The sequence below is a fragment of the Crocodylus porosus genome, unplaced genomic scaffold, assembly GCF_001723895.1.
Source record: "Crocodylus porosus isolate Cpor-Errol unplaced genomic scaffold, CroPor_comp1, whole genome shotgun sequence".
In the NCBI taxonomy this organism is placed as follows: Eukaryota; Metazoa; Chordata; order Crocodylia; family Crocodylidae; genus Crocodylus; species Crocodylus porosus.
Window position 1 is genome coordinate 87,108,744 of NW_017728918.1, and position 25,590 is coordinate 87,134,333.

Genomic DNA, 25,590 nt, shown 5'->3' on the forward strand with positions numbered 1-25,590 from the left:
GACTGGGTGAGACTTACCTGCTGGGGAGGCATGCCCCCCCACAAAATTTGATCTGCCCCCCCTTCCTCCCCACAGATTTACCTGCTTGGTAGAGAGGGTGGGGGAGCAGTAATGCACAGTAGATTAAATGGCAAAGGTGGTCTCCTTTTCAAAGAGGTTGGAGACCACTGCTTTAGGCCATCACAGGGTGCCACATTATTTTTGTTGCACGACAGATCCAGGAGAAGTGTAGAGAGCAACACAAGGAGCTGTTTATGACATTCATTGACCTAACCAAGGCCTTTGACTCCATCAATTATGAAGCCTTATGGAAGGTGCTGGTTTAGTTGTCCACTGAAGTTCATCAGTATCCTCAGGCTACTCCATGACAGGATGACTGCCACAGTCCTTTGCAATGGATCAGAGACAGACCCATTCACCATCCATACTGGTGTCAAGCAGAGCTGCGTCATCACCCCAGCCCTTTTCTATGTCTGTCTTGCTGTGTTTTTGATTCTAATCCATGACCGCCTTCCTCCCAGAATTTGGGTTAAGTATTGAATGGACAGTCAGCTTTTCAACCTGTGCTGTATTCACAGCAAAACAAAAGTTACCAAGGCTGGCATCCCCAACCTTCAGTACGCTGACAACTGTTATCCTTGGGCACACTGAACCCATCCTGTAGTCTACCCTTGACCTTTTCTCAGTTGCCTGTCACAGCTTGGGACTCTCCCTTAACATTGGGAAGACAAAGGTGCTCCATCAGCTTGCCCCAGCACAAGCTACTCCCCTTCCCCCACAAATTACCACTGGTGATGATCCCCTGGAAAATGTTGAGCATTTCCCATACCAAGCAGTCACCTCTCCCAGTCAAGTCAGTATTGATGTAGAAACCAAACACAGGATTTGCTGTGCCAGCATATTCTTTGGAAAGCTCCTTTGCTGTGTCTTTGCTGACCAGTATCTGCAGATGGAAACTAAGATCCTGGTCTACAATGCAGCAGTTATCCCCATGCTTCTCTATGAGTGTGAGATGTACGTGACACATTGAAGCCATCTTAAGTGCCTGGAATGGTTCCATCAGCATTGCCTCAGGAAGATCCTTCACATTAGATGGGAAGGCCACTGCACTAATGCCAGCATTCTCTGCAGCTAACATAACCAGCATTGAGGCAAAGATCACGCAACTTCAATTCTGCTGGGCTGGCCACTGTGTGCACACATGGCTGACACTCATCTCTTGAAGCAAGTCCTCTTCTCTCAACTTAGTCATGGTACAACAACCTGCAGAGGCCAGTGGAAATGCTACAACCTTACAAGGTAGGAAGCACTGGCTGGTAACAGGTCTCAACAGCACTGCACCATATATCAAGCTACAACCCACTTTGAAGAGAATTGTCTTGCTAAGGGCTGAGAAACAGCAGAGGAGGAAGGAAAGCGCACAGCATCCTGGCCAGCAGTTTAACACCCCTCACAACTAGTGCCCTGGGGCTAGAGATGGCAGGAGAGCTGAGCCCAGGCTGACAGGACCGCTGGCAGGGGTTCCGCCTGCCACAGGCTCTTTACGCCCCAAGGCCTCATAACCTGCTGCTGTCGCTGGTGGCAGGGGCTGTGGGCACCCACACCTCCCATACACACCCTACATCCCCTCACACACCACAGCCACCCTCTCCCTCCACACATGCTACAACTCTCTCAGCCATCCTGCTCCCCACACATTCACAGCCCCCCACACCAACCCACACCCCACATATCCACACACACCCCTACATGCTCCCCCACCCCACATACCCACACACCCACAGCCCTCCACAAACCTATCCCCACCCACCCATATTCCCCATACTCCCTCTACAATATACAAGAGTAAGACTTCACTTTAAGCTTTTATACAATCACCTCTGTACACTAAGCAAACGTATGTAAATAAGGGCAAAATCTTTTTTGAAATCAAATTAATGAATGTTGTAGTAGATGTTTGATTTTTAGAATATAATTTGTTATTTTTCTGGTTCCAAGATGACAAAATCCCTTGCTGAAAGTAGCACTTCTGGGGGCAAGGGAAGGGACTTCTGGTGGCATATGTCAGGGGTTAGGGGGTGGGACTTCCGGTCCCAAGACGGCGACCATGGGGTGGGGCACCTGTCAAGGGGTAGGGCTACCCATGCAGCCCTTGACAGCTTGCCAAAACTGGGTAAGCGGCCCTCCAGCTGAAATAATTGCCTGCCCCTGGTCTCAGAGGTTCTTGGCCTTGTTGTAGTGTTATGTTTCATTTTCAGTTTGTTTCAGTGTAGGTCCTTAGGTTTAATTCCATTTCTAAAAAATAGTAATGTGACTTTCATTGTCTTAGCAAATGCCTCTAATACCCTTTAAAAAGTGCATAGTTGTGCTTTGTAAGATCAATCCTTAAAGCAAATTTTTAGACTCATTGTTTTAAGTTAATATTGTGTTCTTGGAGTATTCAAATCATGACAGAGAGCTTACGGAAGGGGATGGATAAGACTCATGTCATTGAGGAGCCACCCTTGGTGGCTCCTGATTTTTCTGGCTGTTTCTGAATTGCTAATGTCTGGTTAACGTGGAAGGAAAAATCCAGAATAGAAATATAAGAACGTGCATTGGAAACAGATTCTTTATTTTTATTCTTTTATGTACTAAAGTGTGTGTATGCGGGGGTGGGGGTATGTGTTTACACACCCCACACACAGTCTTACAGTATTAACAGGATTTGATGGAAGTACTCTGCCAAAAGAAGAAAAAAACCCGCCGAGAGTTGCTTCCAATGTCCAATGTGTGCCGGAAGCCCAGGTTTGGCTGTGGGGAATGGAATGTTCTCTGTAGTCCTCCAAGAACAAAAACAGCTGGGAAACAGGCTACCGAGACAGCTTCTCACTTTGAAAAAATAAACAAACGCCATGCAGCCAGTGCTGTCTTTATGAAGTTCATTTCACTTTTCCACACTCTCCGTCTGTTTTTTCAGGGTGAGAGGTTGGTTCTGCTTTCCCCTCTCCCTCCTTCCCAACTTCTTTCTAGTCTCTCTCTAAAATTACATTATTTTGATGATCAACATTCACTTCAATCCTTCCACCCGCCCTCACACCCAGTGGAAAAAAGTAAACTGCAACCAGCATGCTCTCCCAGAAGCAAAACAAATGTTAGTTATTAGAGTCCTGTGGTCAGTGGATGACTGTTTGTGAAATAACTGGAAATTTTTGCTGCTAACTGGAAGTGTGATATGTTCAGCCAATTCCCAGACAGTATATATTTTCGACAAGGTTTGTTTTTTCATTAGTGTAATAGTTTAAAACATTCATCTTTTTTAAAAAAGGCAAGCAGCAATTGTTATATATATTTAACAATCCCACTTAATTTTTTAAAATAACTTACTGTTTGAAAGTGCATGTACAGTGGAAAAGCCACTTGGTAACTCACTCAAAACACAGCTTTATGAAATGTCATATATACATATATGGCGTTTCATAAAGCCGTGTTTTGAGTGAGTTACCAAGTGGCTTTTCCACTGTACATGTACTTCCAAACAGTAAGAGGTTATTAAAAGAAATTAAGTGGGACAGAACAACTGCCTAGAAATTTCTTTAATATGCATGGATTTGTTTCCTCTGCCCTATCAAACACCTCTATTGCAAGTGGTATAGTTGGAGATCCACAGTGTGGGACAGACAAGGTCTGCATTTAATATTTTTCTGAGACTAACAGATTTCAGTGTGTAAATCTTCAGTTAATATTGCTCCATTCAGCCTTAATATTCCTCAGTGCTTTCTATTTTACCTAAGAAGTGGGAAAAATTGCATTTAGGGGAGAAGACTAATTGCAATAAAAGAATTCTTCTGGCTCCTCTGCTAAAACTAAGGTCAGAATCACTTCGCCTTTGAGGCGTGAATAATAAGAGAGTTCCACAAAATAAATCTTTCAGAGTTTGGTCAGCTTTTTCCCTTCCTGTGGGTTTTTTGTGCTTTTTTTTTTTTTTTTTTTTTCCTGCTGGCTTATATACCAGTAGTTGGGTCACCCAAGTGCCTGGGACTGGCAGAAATGTGTATGTGTCACTGCACTTTTTCTCTTTTTAGAAAGCTGTTAGCTATGTATAATGATAGAGTGACCGTAATACTTTTATGGAAATCTGGGACCCTGACCCTTTACCACCCACCCCCTGGCAGATCCATGCCCCAGGCAGGAGAAGCAGTGCCCAGCTCACTCCTTGCCTCCAGCTGCTGCTTAGGAGGAGCCAGGCTGGGCAATGCAGGTGGGGTGGTGCCAATCTAGGACTTTTGTTTTCATTTTCACCAACCAGCTGGGCCACCGGGATGGCCTACAATATCCAGGACCCTCCCAGTTAAAACTGGGATGTATGGTCACCCTACATAATGAGCCTCTGCTCACTTTTGTGCCAGCTGTGTTCTGTCCCTGCCAGCTCTGAGTTGTTGTTTTTTTTTGTTGTGATTCACATAGAAGTTGCCTTAATAAATTTACAGATAATATCAAAGATTGACCCTAGCAAATGAATCCATATCAAAACCATTTCATTGTGTATAAGCAAGCGTGTGTATTTCATGCAGACCCAGGGGTTCATGGTGATCTTTTTAAATTTAACCATTTAGGTTGGTGTTACCAAATTCACCTAGCCCTAGGAGCTGGTCTGTGAGCCGGATCTGGACAATGGAGCCGTGTCATCTGGCCCGTGGGGCTGAAATTTGGCAGTGGCAGCAGTAAATGCTGTAGTTCCTTGAGGCACACAGCCACCACACCTCCCACCATCAAATAGTCTGCCCCATAAACAGTACCACTGGCCAGATGACAGCTCTGTGCTCTGACTCCAGCTTGTGGGGTCCCCCTTTAATACTGCCACTGTTCTCCATGCCGCCATATTTCCAGAACCTTGGGAAGACCCATGGGCTTTGTGGGCTGGATCTAACCAGCAGGCTGTATTTTGGTGATCCCTGACTTAGGTGAACATCAGTACAAACAAAAATACATCATACTTAACAAGAAACAGGAAATAAAAATACCACTTGTGTGCAATACAGTTGAGTTAAGGTTGCGAGAGAAAGCATGACTTCTTAAACTTCTTCTGTCTGAGTACTTGGATTCTCTGCTTCTATAATGTATTAACACCAATTACTACGTAGCATTTCCCTGCTTTTCTGAAAAGAAAAAAAGTGACAGGAAGGATGGGAAAGTTCTGTGGATATTTAAATTACTTTATTCAGAGCAACACTGCAGACCTGGAAAGCTAACAAATGGGCAATTCATCAAGAGATTCTTATTCAATACGTCCTTCAAAAATACCCACCAAAAGAAAACAAGATGTTCTAATACACTTGAGCAAAATTGGTAACTTTGGCAAAATTGGCAAAAAGCATTATTTTAAAAGCATTCTTTTCCCACTTGAACTGGTTGGTTTCTCCCCACCCTCTTTTCCAATCTCACTGAGGGAAACAAACATCTGGGACTTCTGTGTGTGTGCTCCATTGTATGAGCCACCAGTTCTGATCAGGATATATGCACAGTGGGTGTTTGAATTTTCACATATTTCAAAGATGACTAGGTGGATTTTGCTCCTAAGTTTAAAAAAAAAAATCAATGTCAGGCTGGGGCCAAGAACAGAAATACTCATCCCAGATGGTTTTGTTTGAGAAAATTAAGAGAAGGGGGAGTTAGGTTAGAGGATGGTATTCTACCAACTAATGGTGTTCAGAAATAAGGCTGGCATTCTATAGCCACGTGCCAGCACAGAGCCGGCAAACTGAAATTGCTTGCACCATTTCTTTGCTAAGCTATTAGATCTTAGGCTCTTATTAGATCTTATGCTCAGCTTTTATGCTAAGCTATTAGATATATAAGAATATATGCCTTTCTGCAGATATTCCTGCTAAATTCCCATCACCCAAATTTGTACAGTAAAGCTCCAGCTTTAAAATATTTCAATAATGTATACAGCAGATTATTAACCTTCCAAAAACTAGCATTTATGGGCTCGTTAGATAGTGTTGCTTTTTGTCTCACTACCAAGTGCATCTATTCTTAAAATTAACTACTGCTTTAGATTCGTAGATGGGATTTTACAATTTAGCAATCTGTAGCTGAAATAATGAATTAACTGCCATAAAATACTAGACTGACTACAGACCAGCATGTAACTTGGACTCAGCGTTCACCAGCTGCACCTCATCTTGCTAATCTCTAGGCTTTTTTTTTTTTTTTTTTTTTTTTTTTAAGCAGAGGCATTTAAGAGTTAAGTTACACAACTCGCTTTTTATTTTTAAAGTGAGTGGATTCCTTGTTGCGTTGTTGAGAGTGATAAATTGATACCACATGTTGCTTCCAGACAAAAAAGTCTCTGTATTCCAGGGGAAGCACTTGCAGCTGGTGTCTGAGTTAATGGATGGGCTTCGCAAGGTAAACACAGTTTGGAAGAATCTGAAACAAACCCAGGGTAGGAGGGGCTGGGATATTCTTGCATTTTTAAAGACTTAGGGGTCTGCCAGCGTTGCTTGACCCTGATGGAACATTCAAGTACTTTTTAATTGTGAGCTTTTATGAAAAAGAGAAATAAAGCATCTATGTTAAATCTAGTCCATAAGGTCTTAGTGGTGACAAAATGCTTTGCTGTGTCAACTGACCAGTTTGTAATCCTGTCCGAACGTTGAAAGAAATGGGTATCAGGATACGATAGACACATTTGTTCTCTTGAGCACGATTTGGCTGATTCTCTCAAGGGCAACTACCTAAATTCCATGCAGTGGGTAAATCCTTGCCTACTGGACATGAAGTTCACTGCTCTGGAGTCTATAAAAAGTATTGCCCCTATCAGTGAAGATGATCTATTCTCTGATTATTTACCAGTAAACAGATGTATGTTAATGGACTGTTGTCTGGCACACAAGTGTTGGGTCCTTTTCACACACACATGAGACTGTATAAGGAAGTTGAAGGTGCAAATGTGCAAGGAAAGCAAGCAAGTATATGGTGAAGGATCCAGAAGAAAGTGATTGGCCTCCTAACCCCTGCTCCTCTAACTCCCACAAGACAAATGTCAGGCCCCAAGCATTTCTTCCTGTGGTCTACCTCCATCAGACTTCTCTTGCCAGGAGTGGTCTGTGATAGGTCTTTTCCAGGATTCTTTACCCTTATGCTACCACAAGTCACATTGCACGTGTTCCCCAATACCAAGTTACAAAAGCACCATTGTCATAGCTTTAAAGCTCCTCCTTGTATTTAGGCCTGGACAAATTTGTTACATGTCTTAATGGCCTAATTCTACCCCTAGTGAAGTCAAAGGCAAAACTCCCACTAATTCAAATGTGAGCAGTTTCCTGTTGTATTTTTGTGTTTTCTTGAGTTTTTGTTTTTCCTTTGTGGTTTGTCACAGTAGTAGTATGCATCTTTAATGCAGATCCTGGTGGGTGAAAATTTTCCAGACTTTTTTACATTTTTAATCTAGTTACATAACTACATAAACCATGTCTCAAATGGGGTTGCTTCTGCTTAGTTTACAATCTGATATCCTAGTCCCAGCAGCCTACTGTGTGAATAGTCAGTCCTGTTGTATGTCAGTGGCAAGATAGGGCTTTAGTTGACTTGGACAGATACAATAGATGTAACAGTGCTTCCAGCACAGGGAAGCAAAAAAACATTACTGGGGAAGTTAATATGGGAAGGCTATACAAAAGCATTGTATTTTAAGGAAATACTTGATGGGAGAGTGTGAATTGGGGCGAAAGAACTCTGGTGGCCAGTAAATATGCTAAAAGAAAACAATCTTTTTTACAGAAATCGGTGAAGAAAGGCTTTAGGTGGTGGGCAAAGGGCATTTTGTGTAACAGAAGATGGACACAAACTTTTCTATAAGCACCCATTTTTATTAAAAATGATTGTTACATCCTTTCATTACATGTAATACACGATTCTGATTGGAAGATTACCACTCACTTCCATGCACAGAGCACCTTGTCCTGGAAGATGCTAGGCCTGTCAACTCTGTGTAGTCAGCATAAGTTGAGGCACTGAGCACTTTGGATTTTTAGGGGAAAATATCTATGATAAGGTTACAGCTGGCAGAAATAAGTCTTTCTGCCAGCAGATGACCGGTTGCTTTTGTATTGAAAATCATTGGCTGTTGCCATTTTGGGCAATTTATTTTTGTGTTTGAAGGTATGGAGTCTGCCATTCTTTTATCAATGCCAGTTTTTCTTTGTTGGTTTCTGTAAAAAGACTGTTTTCTTTTGCATAAATATTTGCTAGCTTTGCATGTATAGATTGTGTGCCTAGTCTTAGTTGTGTTCTTGTTGCAGTGGCTTGTAATGATGCATAGCTCTTTCTTTTACTGTGTACAGCTAGACTTAGTCAAGTAAATGGACCCATGTCATAAATGCTCTCCTGTGCAAAGCATCACTGAGGTCAACATGGCATGAGCACAAGAACTCACCCCCCTATGTCCAGTTCAGGATCAGAACCTCAGTAGGACATTTTGGTCTCCTTTAAAAAAAACTCAATAACTTATTTAAAAGGTCTGTGAGGGTGACCCCAGGGTTTATGGGATGTGGTTAATACCTGTTAAAACAGATTCTTGCCAGACTCAAAATGTGACTAGAACCTCATTAATTTAATAATAAAAATTCATTCCTAACTAGCCTGAGGAACTGTTGCACTGAGAATCAAACCAAATTATCTTTTTTTAGTATTGTTCTTTGACAGTATTTGAGTTAATAACAGAGACACTGACACAAATTTCAGTGTAGTATAATTGTAAAGTCTTGTTTGCCATATTGTGCAGGGTTTGTTTTTTATTTCAAGACTGTTCCGAGATGTAATTGAATTTGATTTTTTTCTTTTCATTAGAAGACAGTCAAGAATGTGTCTGGGGCTCATGCGTGCAAAGAAGTTAGGGGTGTTGTTCATAACTGAACCTGACCAAAACCACAGCACTGGGGGGGGGGGGGGGGGAAGATTTATGCTTAAAGGAACAGAGAAAAAAAATCAGCTGGGCTGTATTTCTTCACACACCCAACATGTCTTCAGTTCATTTACGTCAAACATCCTTCTATGCTAATGGCATGAATGCCAAGATGTTTATGAATAATTGTTGGTTGCAAGCGTTCCTTGTCCATTTGAAACTGGAATCCCTTAAGCACTTAGTAAATGGAAAACACTCATTGGGCTTGTTTGATTACACTGAAATCCTGTTGACTTTCTGTTTTTAAAACATGCTGGTAGAACACATGTATTTGTATCTTCCACATAGATAAAGCTGACAGTTGCCAATATTTTAGGGAAAAAAAACTTCTGTGACTTTTTAAACTTGTTCCTATTTAACATACAGCATTAGTACAACTGTATTGCCAAGATAATATGGCATAGCTCCAAAATTCTTTAGCTTACAGATAGAAACAAGAAGCCTAGAAAACCTTTTGCAGACAAATGCTGCTTCCTAGTCCTTTTTTTTTTTTTTAAGCTGTAGTCCCAGATCTCAGTCTTATTTACACCCATGTGAATTTAGAGCAGTTTTACAAATGTTACCAGGGACTGGTTGTTTTCTGTTCATCTTAGATTTTTTTTGTACTGCCATTGATCACCATAGCGTGAGTTCACACAGTTTTTTGAGAACATGTGCACCTTGTCCATTGGCGCATAGTCAGAGTTCTGTTTTTTATTCCCCGTGGACAGTTACCTTTGGCATCTGACTAGATTTTGACTTTACTTGACTTTTTAAGGGGACAGTCCTGCTGTTCTAATGATTTTATAGTGGATGAATACCCAACAATTTAAGGAGATCGGGGAGATGTTGTGGGTGTCAAAGCAACAGAGCAGGTACAGTGCTGACATAATTCAGATGCCACCAACAGAATGAAATGGTATACTCCACCTCCACGGTGCAGCTTCTGTGGGAGGACCAGGGGTAGCAATTGCCATCTGCACAGGAGTCTTATAAAGCATATATAATGTTGCATTGCAGTGAAGAATACAGACGCTCTCACATATGCTGCAGTGAAAGGCCCAGCCTTTTGACCTGTTTTAGCTAAGTGGTTGCAGTCCTTATTTCAAGGGAGTCAGGACAGTAGTTAGGCTTCTGCCACACATGGATTAAGTGAGCAGTAACTGGCCAATACCCCCACCACACATACATTCTTCCCCCTCTGCAGCAGGGAAGGCAGAGAAGTGGCATTGAATGGAGGAACAACTGGAGGGTTGCTGCTGTGATGAGGGACATGTCAGCCCCCTTTTTTGCTGCCAGTAGGCATAGTGAGCCACCAAAAAAACACCAGTTGTCAGTGGCAAAAAGCAGACATCTCCTCCTGTATAGCAGTGAGTCTCCATCCAATCCTCCACTACACGCTGCAGCTACTTTTCTGCCTTCCTTGCTTCTGGAGCCAGAGAGAGAGCAGGGAAGGTGCAGAGTATGTGTGTGCACATATGGAGAAATAGGATATGGGAGGGAAGGTCATTCCACAGCTCCATTCTGGTGTCCCTTTCTTCCTTTGGCAGTACCTGGGACTTGTGCCCTACTTATCCACCCGTCGTTATACTACTGGCCTCCAGGGTGTTTTATTTGGTCAACAGGAAGAAAAAGTGCCAGTCCACCAGCTGTCAATGGCTGGGACGTGGGGTTCTGTGTTTTTATTTTTCTTCTTGCAGTTGAATGATTTAAGGGGAGCTTACTACCACATTTGAGAGCTAAAATCTGGGCAGTTTGCATCCCCTGCCTGACCAGTTTAAAGCATTAGAGTGGCTCAGGGTTTTTATCTGTTCCTTGGGCTTCATTTACTGTTTTTTTGCATGGTGGAGAGTAGACTAGCAGAGGGCGTGGTGCCTGTCTTGATCGCTTGTTTCATTCTTTTTGTACAGAACTCAATCCGGCATAACCTATCACTTCATAGTCGATTCATCAGGGTGCAGAATGAAGGAACCGGGAAAAGCTCTTGGTGGATGATCAACCCAGATGGTGGGAAAGGAGGGAAGGCCCCAAGGAGACGTGCTGTTTCTATGGACAATAGCAACAAGTACACTAAGAGCAGGGGACGAGCCGCTAAGAAGAAGGCAACTCAACAAGCCGCACAAGAAGTGAGTGATGACAGCCCTTCTCAGCTTTCCAAGTGGCCAGGGAGCCCAACATCCCGTAGCAGCGATGAGTTGGATGCCTGGACAGATTTCCGATCTCGTACAAATTCAAATGCTAGTACAATAAGTGGCCGCTTGTCACCCATATTGGCAAGTACTGAACTGGATGATGTTCAGGATGATGATGCTCCACTTTCCCCAATGCTGTACAGTAGTCCATCGAGCTTGTCCCCATCAGTAAATAAGCCGTGTACTGTTGAGTTGCCTCGGCTAACGGATATGGCAGGCACAATGAACTTAAACGATGGACTGACGGATAATCTCATGGATGATCTTCTGGACAATATAACGCTCCCCTCTTCCCAGCAGTCACCTTCTGGGGGGCTGATGCAAAGAAGCTCCAGTTTTCCATATGGCTCCAAAGGTTCGGGTCTTGGTTCTCCATCCAGTAGTTTCAACAATGCTGTGTTTGGACCATCCTCTCTGAATTCCCTCCGCCAGTCTCCCATGCAAACTATACAAGAGAACAAGCAAGCTACCTTTTCCTCCATTTCTCATTACAACAACCAGACACTTCAGGACCTGCTGGCATCTGATTCACCTAGTCACAGTGATGTCATGATGACACAGTCAGATCCGCTCATGTCACAAGCCAGCACTGCTGTGTCTGCCCAAAACTCACGCAGGAATATAATGCTTCGTAATGACCCAATGATGTCATTTGCTGCTCAGTCCAGCCAGGGAAGTTTGGTCAATCAGAACCTGCTCCACCACCAGCATCCATCTCCGAATTCTCCTCTTAGTGGCAGTCGTGCCTTGTCGAATTCAGTCAGTAACATGGGCTTAAATGACACGAACAGCTTGGGGTCAGCCAAACACCAGCAGCAGTCACCTGTCAATCAGTCTATGCAAACACTTTCTGATTCACTCTCAGGCTCTTCTTTGTATTCTGCTGGTGTGAACCTTCCAGTCATGGGACATGATAAATTCCCAAGTGATTTGGACCTGGATATTTTCAATGGGAGCTTGGAATGTGACATGGACTCCATTATCCGCAGTGAGCTCATGGATGCAGACGGGTTGGATTTTAATTTTGATTCCCTCATCTCAGCTCAGAACGTTGTCACTCTAAATGTGGGGAACTTCACTGGTGCTAAACAGGCTTCATCACAGAGTTGGGTGCCTGGCTGAAGGACTGCTGGGAACAGAGGAAATGGGCAAAGCAGGTCAGTACCTTGTAGAAGTAAAATACTAATCTCTTACTTTTTATTGGCAGTCACGCTGAGAAGTTGATAGTTCATATGCATTAATAGTGTTAATATGCTCTGCGGTGAACTTGGAGCCAATTTCTATTCCACCTATCAGGTATCTAAGAGGACTTAGTTGCCTAAATAAAACTCTATTCCACCCTGTTCAAGTCCTGAAAATCCATTAATGAATCTACTTTTATAATGAGTAATCATACCATTAAGATTTAGTCACAAAAAAAGTTGTAAGGGGGAAGACTCACCCACCTTATATATTCAGTGTTTTTGAGGAACTCAAGGCAGAATAGCATCACACTTAAGACTGCACTTAGGTACCTGTGCTCAGATTCCATGACCTCTATCGTTACAGTCCAATCCTGTAGTCTTTCCTGCACATGTTTTCTTTTAATGTCATTAGGAGTTCTCCACAGAACACCAGCAGGCTTGGCCTGTCACACAATTTATTTTTAGATATTACCCTCTTCACGACTTTTTGACCTTTCTAGTTTTGTGGATTTCTCAGCATTACCTTTTTATAAGGAGGGTGAGATCTGTATTTGTAAATCTTGCTCTGGCATCTGTGATCCTTCTTACTCCCCCATGTTGTTTGGGTTTTCACCGTGGCCCATCCATCCAGCTTCTGATACACCCATATTCACTGGATCATGGCATGTGTTCTCCCAAATTGCCCTATTTCCCTTTTTAATTTATTATAAGAAGAGGATAGGTATCCATAGTTTCATAGTAGGTGGGGTCAGAAGGGACCTGAGTAGATCATCAAGTCCAACCCCCTGCCATGGGCAGGAAAGAAAGCTGGGGTCAAATGACCCCAACTAGGTGATTATCTAGCCTCCTTTTGAAGACCCCCAGGGTAGGAGCAAGCACCACTTCCCTTGGAAGTTTGTTCCAGATCCTAACCACCCTGACTGTGAAGTAGTGCCTCCTAATATCTAGCATGAATCTACTCTCAGTCAACTTATGGCCATTGTTCCTCATTACTCCTGGTAGTGCTTGGGGGAACAGCCTGCACTTGCACTTGCACTTGTCAGTATTGAATCCTATCCTGTTTTTATCCGCCCACCCCAGTAACCTGTCTAGGTCTAGTTGCAGCCTGTCCTTCTCCTCCACTGTGCGCACTTCTCCCATCTTAGTGTCGTCCGCGAATTTAAACAAGGTGCTTTTCACCCCCTTGTCCAAGTTGTTGATGAAGATGTTGAACAGTGTGGGCCTGAGGACCGAGCCTTGGGGATCCCACTGCCCACATCCCTCCAGGTCAAAAGACCTGTCCGCTACCACTCTATGGGTGTGGCCCTCCAGCCAATTTGTGACCCATCTGACTGTAGGCATCGACACCACAGTTGCGTAATTTCTTAATGAGAATGGGGTGAGAGATGGTGTTGAAGGCCTCCTAAAGTCCAGAAAGACTATGTCCACTGCGACACCTGCGTCCAAGGATTTTGTGACCTGGTCATAGAAGGCCACTACATTGGTCTGACAGGACCTGCCTCAAATGAACCCATGTTGATTGCCCCTAAGCATGATCTCCCCTGCTGGTCCCTCACAGAAGTGCTCCTGGATAATTTTCTCAAAGAGCTTCCCGAGGACCAAGGTAAGACTAACACTAGTTTCCTGGATCCCCCTTCCTCCCTTTTTTGAAAATGGGGGCCACATTGGCCCTTTTCCAGTCCTCATGAAGCCATATCAGGCATCTCATAATGACCTCTGCTAATTCCCTCAGCACTCTGGGGTGGAGATCATCAGGACCTGCTGACTTGAACACGTCTAGACCCACCAGAAGTTCCCCGACTAGGTCCTCACTGACTCTGGGCCTGGCAGCGCTGCCCCTGGGTCCATCAAGGATCCCAGTGAGCGGGATGCCCCGGTCCCTGCTGAGAAAGATGGAGGCAAAGAAATTGTTAAAGAAGTTAGCTTTGTCATCTGGTGTGACCACCACCTTTCCTAGCATATCCTGCAGAGGCCCTCCGTTACCCAGTACCTTCTTTTTACCCCCCTATGTATTTAAAAAAAGGACTTCTTGTTATCCTTGATCCGTGTCGCTAGTCCCAGTTCCATCTCCGCCTTAGCCTTCCTAACAGCTTCCCTACAATCTCGAGCAATGGAGGTATAATCCTCCATTAGAGAGGCAGTGGCCCCTCTCTTCCATTGGGTGTACACCTCCTTTTTAGCTTTGATTTATCCAAATCTAGTAGGATAAAAACGAGCTCTTAATTAGAATGAAGGATTGCTATTAACTTTAGAATAACATTGAGATTATCCCAAAGCAAAGTTCAGAGGAATTAATCTTGTAATTTTGCAGCATACTCTCTAAACTCTCTATTTGTTGTTGGTTTTGGCTTTTCAAGTTCGAAGTTCATTACTTGCTGATGAAGTACCTGTGGCATTTTTTTGTCCACTGCAGAAGTAACTTACTGCTGTTTTCTCTCTGAAAGGAAAAAATAGTGCCCCACACAAAATTTCTTCATTTAGTTTTCAAAGGCTACTTTCTGTAATCGGCTAGATGCTGGGCCGAATCCTTTATTTTATTTGAGAGAGAGCTCCAGCAGTTCCTTTGCAGTAGAAGCCATATCTTTTCAGATGCGAGACTGCTAAATTGAAGTGTCAGCAGAAGGCCTTAAGGGAAATACACTGTAGAAGAACAGAGCTATAGAATCCTAACCTGATGACCACGACATGAGATACCACTTTAACAAGACTTTAAATGCTACAAAAATTCAAAGTTGTTTTAAGTAGTTTAGGGGAATGATTTTCCTTCCTCAGAACCTAGATCACTTTTCCAAAAAAACTTCCAAAACACCATGACTTGTTGAGGGACCTGTTTTTCCTTTCCACTGTACATGTACTGTTTGGAACTAGAAATCCCAGATCCTGCTGTGATATGTTGAAGTGAAATAGGAACGTTATCCCAATAAAATATCCAAGAGCGCTGTTTGCCACTGGCTCTCGAAAACTAAATGCCATAGGCAGTCATGAGCAATCAGATGCATAGGGAAATGATACAATGCTGTGCTTTTGGTAGCATTACTCTGCCACTTACATGTAAAGGATAGCTACATGGAGTGCTGACTGGGCAATGAGAAATAAGCCTGCTGTATAAAAATACCTGCAAAGCACTCTCAGCTGCCTCTTAAGATTGGCGTTTACTATTCGTGGGAAAGAATAGCTGCCTTTATCTTTTTAGGCTGTACATCGAGAATAAAGAAACTAGTGCGTCTGTGTGAAAAGATTTCCTTACAGAGGACACACCATACAAACTCTTCTCAGTGAAGTACTGTCCAGTGTGTGGAAGCCTGTCACTGCCTCTGACAACTGGACCTGATGCTAGTTATTGGGTGCCAGGTGCAAGGGTAGCTGTGATTTTTCTGCTGAATTTGCTGATTATGAATAGTTCCTTGTCCATTAAACAATCCCACTTCAGAATGCGTTTCCATGTGAGCATCTCTTTTTTGGTGTCTCACACAAAATAGGCAGTAATTCTTAGTTGTTTTTTTCCAGTTATTTTCCAGCTTCAATGTAGCTATACAAAGCCTTGAATTAAATGTTTTTCTAGATAGCTTCATGATCTCAGTAAAAAACCTTTATAAGGCTAAAGTTATAGAAAACAAATTTTCAAGAGAATGTTCCATGAGTTGCAGACAAAATCTGCTCTCTGGCTGAGGCTGAATGGATTGTGCAAACTGAACTGTATAGTTGAAATAAAGTTCTGTTTTGTTTTATGTTTAAGATCTATATACTGTAAAACTTACATGGGATTTAGATTGTGTTTTTCTTCTCTTTTATCCACTAGCCTGTTTTTGTTGGGCCAAATAAAAATGTGAGTTTAATTTTTATGCAGATATATTGCATTCCCTGATGCCACTGCCCTATTTAGTGCCTCTGATGCATGCCATGACCAGAAGGCCCCAAGTGAGATATAACAAGCTATTTCTTTTTTGCCTACATGAAAGAAAGGGAGAAGATTGATGGCCTTTTTTCCCCTATTTCCCTAATCTTTTTTTGTTTAATCAGTTGAGGCCTCTGTTCCTTTAGTTGTATTTCATTTATCTACTTCCCAAGAATACTCAAAGTGCCTCTCTCATACCAATTTTTTTACTTTATTTATCCATAAATGAAAAAATGTCACTCTCTCTTAATGTCTCTTTAGAGTATATCTTACTGTTAAATCAGTGTCTCCTTCTACAGCCTTAGAGTCCTGTATCCCCCTTTTTTTCCTTTGTGCTTGTTCTTACTTATTGAACCTTCACAAAACAACATTGACCAAAAGGGCAGTGCTAAACATGCCTCCAGAGCTAGAATAGTCTGGAATTTTACATACGTCTGAAGTGTCTCAATTTAGCAATTAAGCCGTTGGGAGGAAGGATTTTAATATGTTATCTCATTGGATTCTGCAGGACTCCAATTTCCTCTTGTGCTCAGTGTGATGAGATCAAACCAGAGAACTGAGCCAGATTGATACTGTTTATGAAATACTAGGGCAGCCTCCTTAAAGGATCAAGCCCGCTGATACCAACTTTAGTAAAGTAATTGTTCTTTCAGTGTTAGCAGGTTAATGCAGAAATCATTTCATTAGTGACTGTGAACATCACTTTCTCCTGGTACTGTAGGTGGAACGTCTCCACAAAAGCAGGTTGAGAGGAATTTTTACAAGTTTTTCTAACTGCAAGTAAAAATCAGAGACCATTTTGGATTTGTAAAGTTTAGATTGTGTGGGATGGTTTGGATAGGGATGATCCTGCCTCAGATTGGGGGTTGGACTAGATGACCTCTGGAAGGCCCTTCTGATCCTACTTCTCTGTGACCCTATGTCTCTACTCATATTGCAAAGGATAGCATGGTGTTACATCAGAGAGGATGATGGAAACTTCTCTAATGAAGCCAAGTTCTCGGGTGTATGAGAAAATGTAATAAGCATTGAAGTACTTGCTGATTTTGTTACTTATAAGTGGAGAAGCCTCTTTGGATGAAATCAACCTACGGTAAAGATTTACACATGGTTATATGTATCATTTAAGGCTTGCTGAAAATTAATTTTAAAAACTTGACTAGCCCAAAGAACAGTGATTCTCAGCCAGGGCACCATGGTACCCTAGGGTGTCTTGTGATACTTTCAAGAGTGTCAAAGGGTGGCATATAATGTTAGCACTGTTAGGTGTACATATATGATCCACAAGAAGGTTTTAGAGATTTCAAATAGGAATCCATAGTGGTTAAAACATTTTGGTCTGCTGTAGTCTTTCTGAGGTCTTTGCAACAGACTAATTGCTCTATTTTTCTGTAGTCAAAAAATGAGTGAAAACTAAGAGTTGGCATTTCTGGATTTTCATGGGGCTGCCTTGAGTCTATTAAGCAGTGCCTTGAGCCCAGCCCCAGGACTCCTGGCTGCCCCCTCTCCTGGCTTCAATTTGGAAATAAAGTTAATCCCAAGTGCCAGCAGCTGACTCTGGCTTCATTTTGGGACTAACGTTATTCTCAAGGGCTGGCAGCCATGTGGCCGGAGGCTGGAGCTCCCCTCAGTGGCCACAGGGGCGCATGATAGGCTGCTCTGACCTAGGACTAAATTTAGTCCCAAGTCATCTGCCCTTGTAGACAGTGGCTTAATCCTGCTTACTGCACAGTAATTTACTGCACAGTAAATTTAAACCAGCATAAATTCATGTGTATACACACCTAGTGTCATAGAGAGTACTGTTCTGCCTGGACAGGAGTCAGCCCAAGGTAATCTTCTCTCTTTGACTTCTCAGGTATAGGGGTAGCAGGTAGTAATTATCTGGGTTTTTATAATGGAGTCAAGATGTTATTGCTTTTAAAATCTTAAGGGATATTAAATCTACCAAGTAACTAAGGGATTTAAGAGAAGCTTTGTACTGGTATAGGAGTCAGCATGAGCAGAGTATATTGCCATGAGTTTATTGTTAAGGCCTGCTTCAGCAAGCTCCTCTTTAAGCCAGCAGTTAAGGATTGAGTAGAAGATGGGTAAAACATTTGACTCATTATTTGCATATAATAAATTGTGTAGTAAGGGCTGTCAGTACATTAAGCACATGCTCCAAAAACTGGAATTCACGGTGTTGTAGTTGCTGAGGTGTGATACCTTTTATTAGAGGAGTTTGGAATTGGGAGAGATGTTGGTCAGGTCTTCTGGCATAAAACCCAAGGAAGAACATTTTGTGCCCAAAAGTTTGATTAACATCTCTCCTAACTCTAAATATAAGATACCACTTCATCTCTGAAATACTACAAATATATGTCTTTCAACTCGTTGGCATTCAGATCTTCACAGGAGGTGTTTTGCAATTTTCAACATTGACTAACCCTTTTTTATTGCATTCAGTTGCTATTTAAAAAATATGTGTAGCTGCTAGAGGCATCCCAGAGTGTTCTTTTCTTTTACAGTGAATTGTTCCCTTGGTTTCTTCATATTTCAGGGTTTTTTTCCCCAAATTATGTGAATTACAGATCTAAGATATTGCTTCTCCTAAAAGGGACACCTGCTTACCACACACGTACTTAGATCTGAAAAACTTTCCAAGGAGCACCTTCTATTCCTAGTCAAGACTTCAACCCTGAAAACAATAAATGTATTATGTTTCTCTCCCTTCTTTCACAGCATATTTCTTGTAATCAGCTTCATGTTGCCATGTTAGTCTCTGATCTTGTAAGAAAATTTGGGGGAGCAGTGTTGACAGGCCTGTACACCCACACAGAGTGGGTCCCATTGACTTCCCATGTTCTTGTGAATCTGAACCTTAGGAAGTTTTCTGACTACCTACAGGGTCTCGCATGTGTTGATAAGTGAGGGAAGAGAAACAAATGAAAGCCTAGGAAATCCATTTGTAAAACCACAAAAATTGACAGAGGGATTCAGAAGAGAGTGTAGCACACCATGTGTTTCTAGTTTCATGTATTAGCTGCTGAGTGTTTTGAGTGTGGTGTTTCACCAAGCCTCATAGTATTGTGACCAGGCACTTGCTGTAGTGAAATACATTAAAATAATTCCACTTTGTAAAAATACCTTTATCATTAATTTTACATTTTATATATGCACAATTCCAGTTAATAAACTGTACTGGTCCCTGCCTGGAACATGCTTTAATTAAGTGCAGACAGTACACAAATAATCAAATCATGGGTTTGAGAATCAGATTCCTCATCTCTATTCACAGCGAAGAGTTTCTTACTCCTTGAGTCAGAAGGATTATTCACACCATAAGGTGCTCCTCAGTGTGAGTAAGGATACTAGAATCTGACCCCAAAAGATAAGCACTGTGAATTGTTCCTAGCTTCTGGCAGTGGTTTCTGTTTTACCTTAGATTGCATGTTGCTTTTTTGTTTTGTCTTGTATTAACTAAGAAAAATCCATGAAGATCAACATTCCCAGCCCAAACTTGATAGAGGACAGCAGCCTAACTAGAATCGTATTCCAGCATTGTAAGACTTCAGTGGTTTGGGTGTTTTTCTGTTTTCGTTTTATATTTTTTTAGTACATTATGTTTTGCCATGTGACTCAGCAGCAATAATTAGGCAGAAACTTGCTGTCCCTGCAGATGCCAAGATTACAGGATGACATACTCTCACCAGATGACAGCATAAACTGATATTTTTAGAACAGCCTGCATCAATTGGTCTCCCCAATGCTTTCCTCTTTGTATCAACAGCATTAGGATTTTATTACAGAATGAGCCTTTGTAAATTGTCTTTTACATATGAATGAGCTGTAGTGATCGTTTAGAACTGCAGATTAACATTTGTTCCGAAATGTCCTTTCGCCTAATAGCCCTGATTCTTGCAGGTTGATTTTTTTTTTTTTTTTTTTTTTTTCCCCCCACCCCCAGTACAGCTTGCTGTCTAAATAATCCTTTAAAAAAACCAGTTTTTTTTTTTTTGAAAAGTTATAAATATAGGGATTCATTTTAGAAACACAGTGTCATCCAACTGAGTAAAGGCCAGTATCTTTTTTTATATCACTTTTTCATGTGAATCCAGTGTTCAATTATGGGGGTGAATTGACAGTCCCTGAGGTTATAGTCTCTTCTGTTCATTGTATTTGCAGACTGCACAGGTATCACTCAGACAGCAACAGTGCATATTTTCTTGCATGTGTTCAAACTTGGCCGTTACAGTGATGAGTGTCATAGGTGGAGTGACCACATTATTTTTATGGAAATCTGGGACCATGACCCCACCCCTGGCCAATCCCCATCCCAGGCAGGAGGAGCAGTACCTCACCCAGTCTGCCCCTGCCTCCAGCAGTGCTCAGGAGGAGCAGAGCTGGGCAGTGTGGGTGGGGTGGCACCAGTCTGGGATTTTTGTTTCCATTCTCAGCAACTGGCTGGGCTGCTGCAGTGGCCTCTGAAATCCAGGACTGTCCTGGCCAAACTGGGACATACGGTCACCATAGCCATAGTGGGTGCCTGTAAATAAATGTGTGTCCTCTAGTCAAACGTGGAGACACTAAGTAGTTCAGTCTTCAGGAGCATTTAATTCTTAGTCTTTCTACTCAGCTTGCTAAGTAAGGTAGCAGTTGTGATGGTGGTGTGAGGTGGGCATCTGTTGAGCAATAACTGGAATGAGAATTACTAACCTCGTATATAGCCAGGTTGGTCTGAGACCAGTTTCAGGAAAAAGATATCTTTTCCAGCTGGTTCTAGAAAGAACAGTGGTTGTGCATATATATTTTTTCTTATATTTTCTTTATAGTTTATTGTTTTATCCTGCCTTTTCTTCTTATAGTCCCTTGTTTCAAAAGATTGTTTTTCCTGGCTTTCCAGAGTGATTTATTTCAAGAAAAAGAAGAGAAATTTGATTGAGTGGGAAACCTTCTCTATTGCACCCCCACTTACGGAGCTTGCAATATAGAGCAGCATTTCTCAACCCATGGGTCGTTGATCCAAAAGTGGGTCACAAGAATATATGAAAGAGTCACAAACTTTAAAAATGGATTCTTCTTTAAAGAAGAAAAATATGGGAAACTGGCTTTTCCCTTGCAGTCTGGCAGAGTTCCAGCCTACAAGGGGCTGGTTGGGGCCCCCATGCCCTTCCCTCTCCACCCCACATATTGGTGGTGGGGGGCAGCAGGATGGGAGTGAGGGACACTGGGTCGGGACTGGCCATTGATGTTTACAAATGGGTCCTGGTGCAAAAAAAGTTGAGAACTGCTGATAGAATCTTGCCTCTCCCCTCATCATATCAGCACAATGCACCTACCTCCCTTAAGTGATTTGTCCTGGCTCATTGACCTGTCATTTTGAATCAGCATCCCTGGAAAATGACAGATCTGTATTTCAGGAAAGACCTTCTTAAAGAGCTGCACACCACACTGACCAGGCAGAGGGAAGAGCAAGCTTTCTGTAAAAATGTTTGGAGTAAGGGAGAGTAGATTTCTTGTTTTCATTCCAGTAGAACCCAGATTTCCTAGTCAGTCAAATTTTTACCCTCCAGCTAGAAAGTCAGCATATGTTCTTCAGCCAGAAAAACTATTTTAAAAAGGCCTTTCTTCTTCTGCATCAGTGCACTTAGGGACCCCTTCCTTTTTAATTCGTACATTAAGAAAAGCCTTAATCTCTTGGTAATATTCCAGATGGTACCAGGAAGTGGACAGGTTACCAAGCCAGCTGGCATACTGGGTCCCATGCAGGATGTGATTTTGATGTCTTGGTGCCATTTCTAGCCCAGCCCTCCAGCGGGCTAACACATCTACTGGGAGAGCAGCATCCAGACACTGCATTATACCTGCAATGCTGAATGCACAGGTTGAATCCTGACCCTACTGCAGTCGATGGAAAAAACTTATTGGCTTCAGTGGTGCCAGGATTTCCTCCATGGTTGCTATCACTCCTCTTCCCCTAAAAGCTTCCTGAGGGAAGGACAGAGTTCTGCCCATTGAATTGTGAGGTAAGAGGCTTAAGGATGTTGTGGAAACATAATGCCTTGTACTTAAACCTTTCTGAGCGTGCTAGGATAGAGGATTAAATACTAGCATATGCAATGGTTCTAAGACAGAAACAATTAAATATTAACAGTACTTATGCTGGAAAACATGTTGTTATTGCTTAACTCCAATGATGAAATACCACTACATAAAAAAGACCAGGATTTCTTTGTGATTATGTATCTCTCTGTAAAGTAATACACTCTAACCTTTAAGAGGAAGAATAGGAGAAAACAGGCAGCTGTTCTCCCTCCTTCCTTTCCTTTACTCTTGCAAAAACAGAATGTTAAGCCCATGGGAAACGGTGGACTTCACTGTTTAAATATTCATACCCATAAGACTACCTCCTCAAAATTCCTTTTGCCAGTGTATTGCCAGTAGTACCCCAACAGATCTGTGGTTTGAATCTGTGCAAAGGCTTATTGTTTGCAGGAGCTAATGAATACAAAGGCTTTCATATTCAGAGTCCTAAACTTCATTCTCTGACAGTGTCATGAGTTTCTGCTGTTCAAGAATATGCATCATTGTTTTGTAGGAAGGACAATCAACATCCTCTTCTATAGAGAGAGAAGCAATACAATGTCTTTGGCCTAATGTGCCAGAATAATGTGTATCCCAAGAGCCAGACATCTTACTGTGGCTCTGGGCAAGTCTTTAATCCCAGAAAAATCCCTCAAGATGATCACATGCAGAGTCTGGGTCAGCACAAAGTCAGAATGTTCAAAACAAGAAAACAAATCTCTGCACATACAGCACTGAGCGTCAGAAATGGACGCTGACAAGTCCCAATCCCAATGGCAAGACCAGGTACCTGCATTTTGTTTAAGACAAAGCATGATTAGAATTAGATTACTTTGTGCAACTTCATTATTAAACTGAATAACTTTCTTCAATAGTTGTTGGAATTGTAATTGTTCATTGGGTGGCACATGCTACAATGTTGTTGCTTTGGAGCAGCATCAGAATGGGTTAACCTTTCATTTTCCAGGTGCCTATGTAAACTCAAGCATAGCTTTTTTCCAGCTCCCATATTCCTTTGTTATAATTTAGAAAAGACTGCCTCTTTAAACTCCTACTCTATTTTTTGTTGTTCTCTGAACTGGAAAGAAGCAAAATTTTAATGAGCCAAGTTTAAAGAGAGGAAAACCTGAGTCAGAGCATGCTTGATGTTCAGGCCATCTGAAGGAGATTTGTAGAGCTGCCACTTATTCTTTTTTCTGAGCTTGTTGGAGTCTTGATGGAGCTGTCCCTTACAGGATGTTAACCAATCCCAACATCATTTTTAGAGACCATAAAACATCATCACTTCACAATGTGGTATTCCAACCCTGTACCATGCAACCCTGCAATGTGATATGCCAATCCAATATCATTATGCATTGCCACTGCAGTGTCACACTGTGCTATGACATGAAGATTCTTATTCTGTCAGGCAGGGTTGCATGCTGCAAACCTGTCATCAGAGGCATGGCAACCACAGCATTTGCCTCCCTCATTAATTTCTACTTGGCTAACTTGCATTACTCAATATTGAAACTCTGAATACAAATGGCAGATTATTAATCTGAAAGACAAATAGAGATGTAGTTGGAACCATTCAGAATCAAGTATTACTGCATATTGTGGAGAGGATAAAGCTATCTTAACAATGAGAAGAATAACAGTTATTTTCAAATATTTTGCATTTAAGAATAATACGGTAGTTTCTGTTTTGTAAATGAAGGAATGGTCTGTGTCTTAGGGATTGCACAAAATTCTGGGCACTTCCAGATTTCCAGTTGGCTCTGTGATTTATTACTCACTTTTAAATCTTAGCCTGTAACCTTGTCAAGCAAGCTCCTGCCCATGTCTGTTTGCCCACCACTAAGAGACTTGAAATCTAAAATGACTAACATGAACTTCCTATGCTATCATCTTCAGTAAACAGGGATCTCATCCCTTTTCCTTCCCATGAAGCAGAGAGAAAAAAGCTATTATTTTGTGTATGGCTACACAGTTGGTTGTGATCACAAAACCAGTACACATATGTACTATGGAACATTTGTCATTGAAGGACAGGAGTTTGCATCAAAATATCTCATGTCACTAGTCTCCAGGTACACTACTCATAAAAATAGTTATTGGGATTCCCTACCTTAGCTTGTAATACCCAGGGAAAAACTGGTATCTCTTTTGGAGACCCAGGAGCTGTGTCATTTTCAAGATATGGGCATCTCAGTGAACCTTTCAGATTAATTAAGAAGTTATTTCCAGCATAGAAAATATAAGACTATGGTACTGTTTCCAAAGTATAAATACTTAAAGAGCCATATACCTTCTGCTTTACAAATACTGTATTAACTGATTGTTATAGTTACTCAATGGTAAACTCCAATTCGGTATCAGCAGGAGCACATTAACCATGTTTAGCGCCTAGGGAATAGCAATGTGTCACCTTTCCATTTGGAAGAAATTTCCAGTGTAGCATAATTAACACCTATGGGAATCCAAGGGAGAAAGTAATCTGCATTAGGTGATGCTTCATATTTTGTTTCTTGATTCTTGAGTTGAGATCAGAGCTTGGGGGACTTCATTCCAACTCTAAGTGGTGGAATGAGGGTAGATGGCAGGAAGTGGAAAGTTATTATCATGGGGAGGGAAATCCCAGCTCAAACAACCTAACCACAAAACAAAGTAAAGAGCAGTGGTTCACAACCTGTGGGTAGCTAGTGGGTGCAGAGGTGTGAGAAAAGGGCAGGGTGGGAAATGAAGGGGCTCATTGTCTGACACACAATGCTTGCAAATTGAATAATTTGAAAGAACTGAATCTCTTCCTTCTTTTTTTCTTGCCTTTTCACCTACCAAACTCAGCAAAGCTGTCATCTAGGATTCAAAATATTAGTTGCATGTTACAAAACAAAATGTCAAGCTGCTCCTAGTCTGAATTGGTCAGTATTTAATGTGTTTTGTGATACAAAAAGCAAGGCCATTATTTTTAAGTCCTCTGTTTCTGCCTGTGTTCTTCTCAGGTGGGGGGGGGGGCGAGAAGCAGAAATTGCCTTGCATCGCCTTTGTACCACCATGAAAAGGTTTATGGTGGTACAAAGGCTGAACAAGCAAATGTTTGTACCCCTTATCATGCCACAGATGCCCATAACTTGTAGCACTGAGAAAGGGGACATCAATTTGTGCCACTATTTAGCAGCTGGTGTCTGTTTACTTCATGCTGTGAGAGCACAGGCAGCCTAGAGCTGCCTGCACTCACCAGCTGCCCCAGGCAGGTGTCTTGGGGCTTGAGGGACCCAGTTCTGTGCACCCTGGAAATTCCCATACAGAGATGCACCCCTAGAATCTCAGGGGTGCATC

General features: G+C 42.0%; 1 protein-coding gene across 1 annotated transcript in view; it reads left to right on the forward strand.

Moving 5' to 3' along the window:
• FOXO3 (forkhead box O3) overlaps window positions 1–25,590 on the forward strand; it is a gene marked incomplete at its 5' end in the record, with an annotated part of 133,789 nt that overhangs the window by 94,763 nt on the left and 13,436 nt on the right. The window contains one exon of the mRNA XM_019538184.1: window positions 10,840–12,278. Within this exon, the coding sequence (XP_019393729.1) occupies window positions 10,840–12,243 (1,404 nt within the window). The remainder of the gene's footprint in view (window positions 1–10,839; window positions 12,279–25,590) is intronic.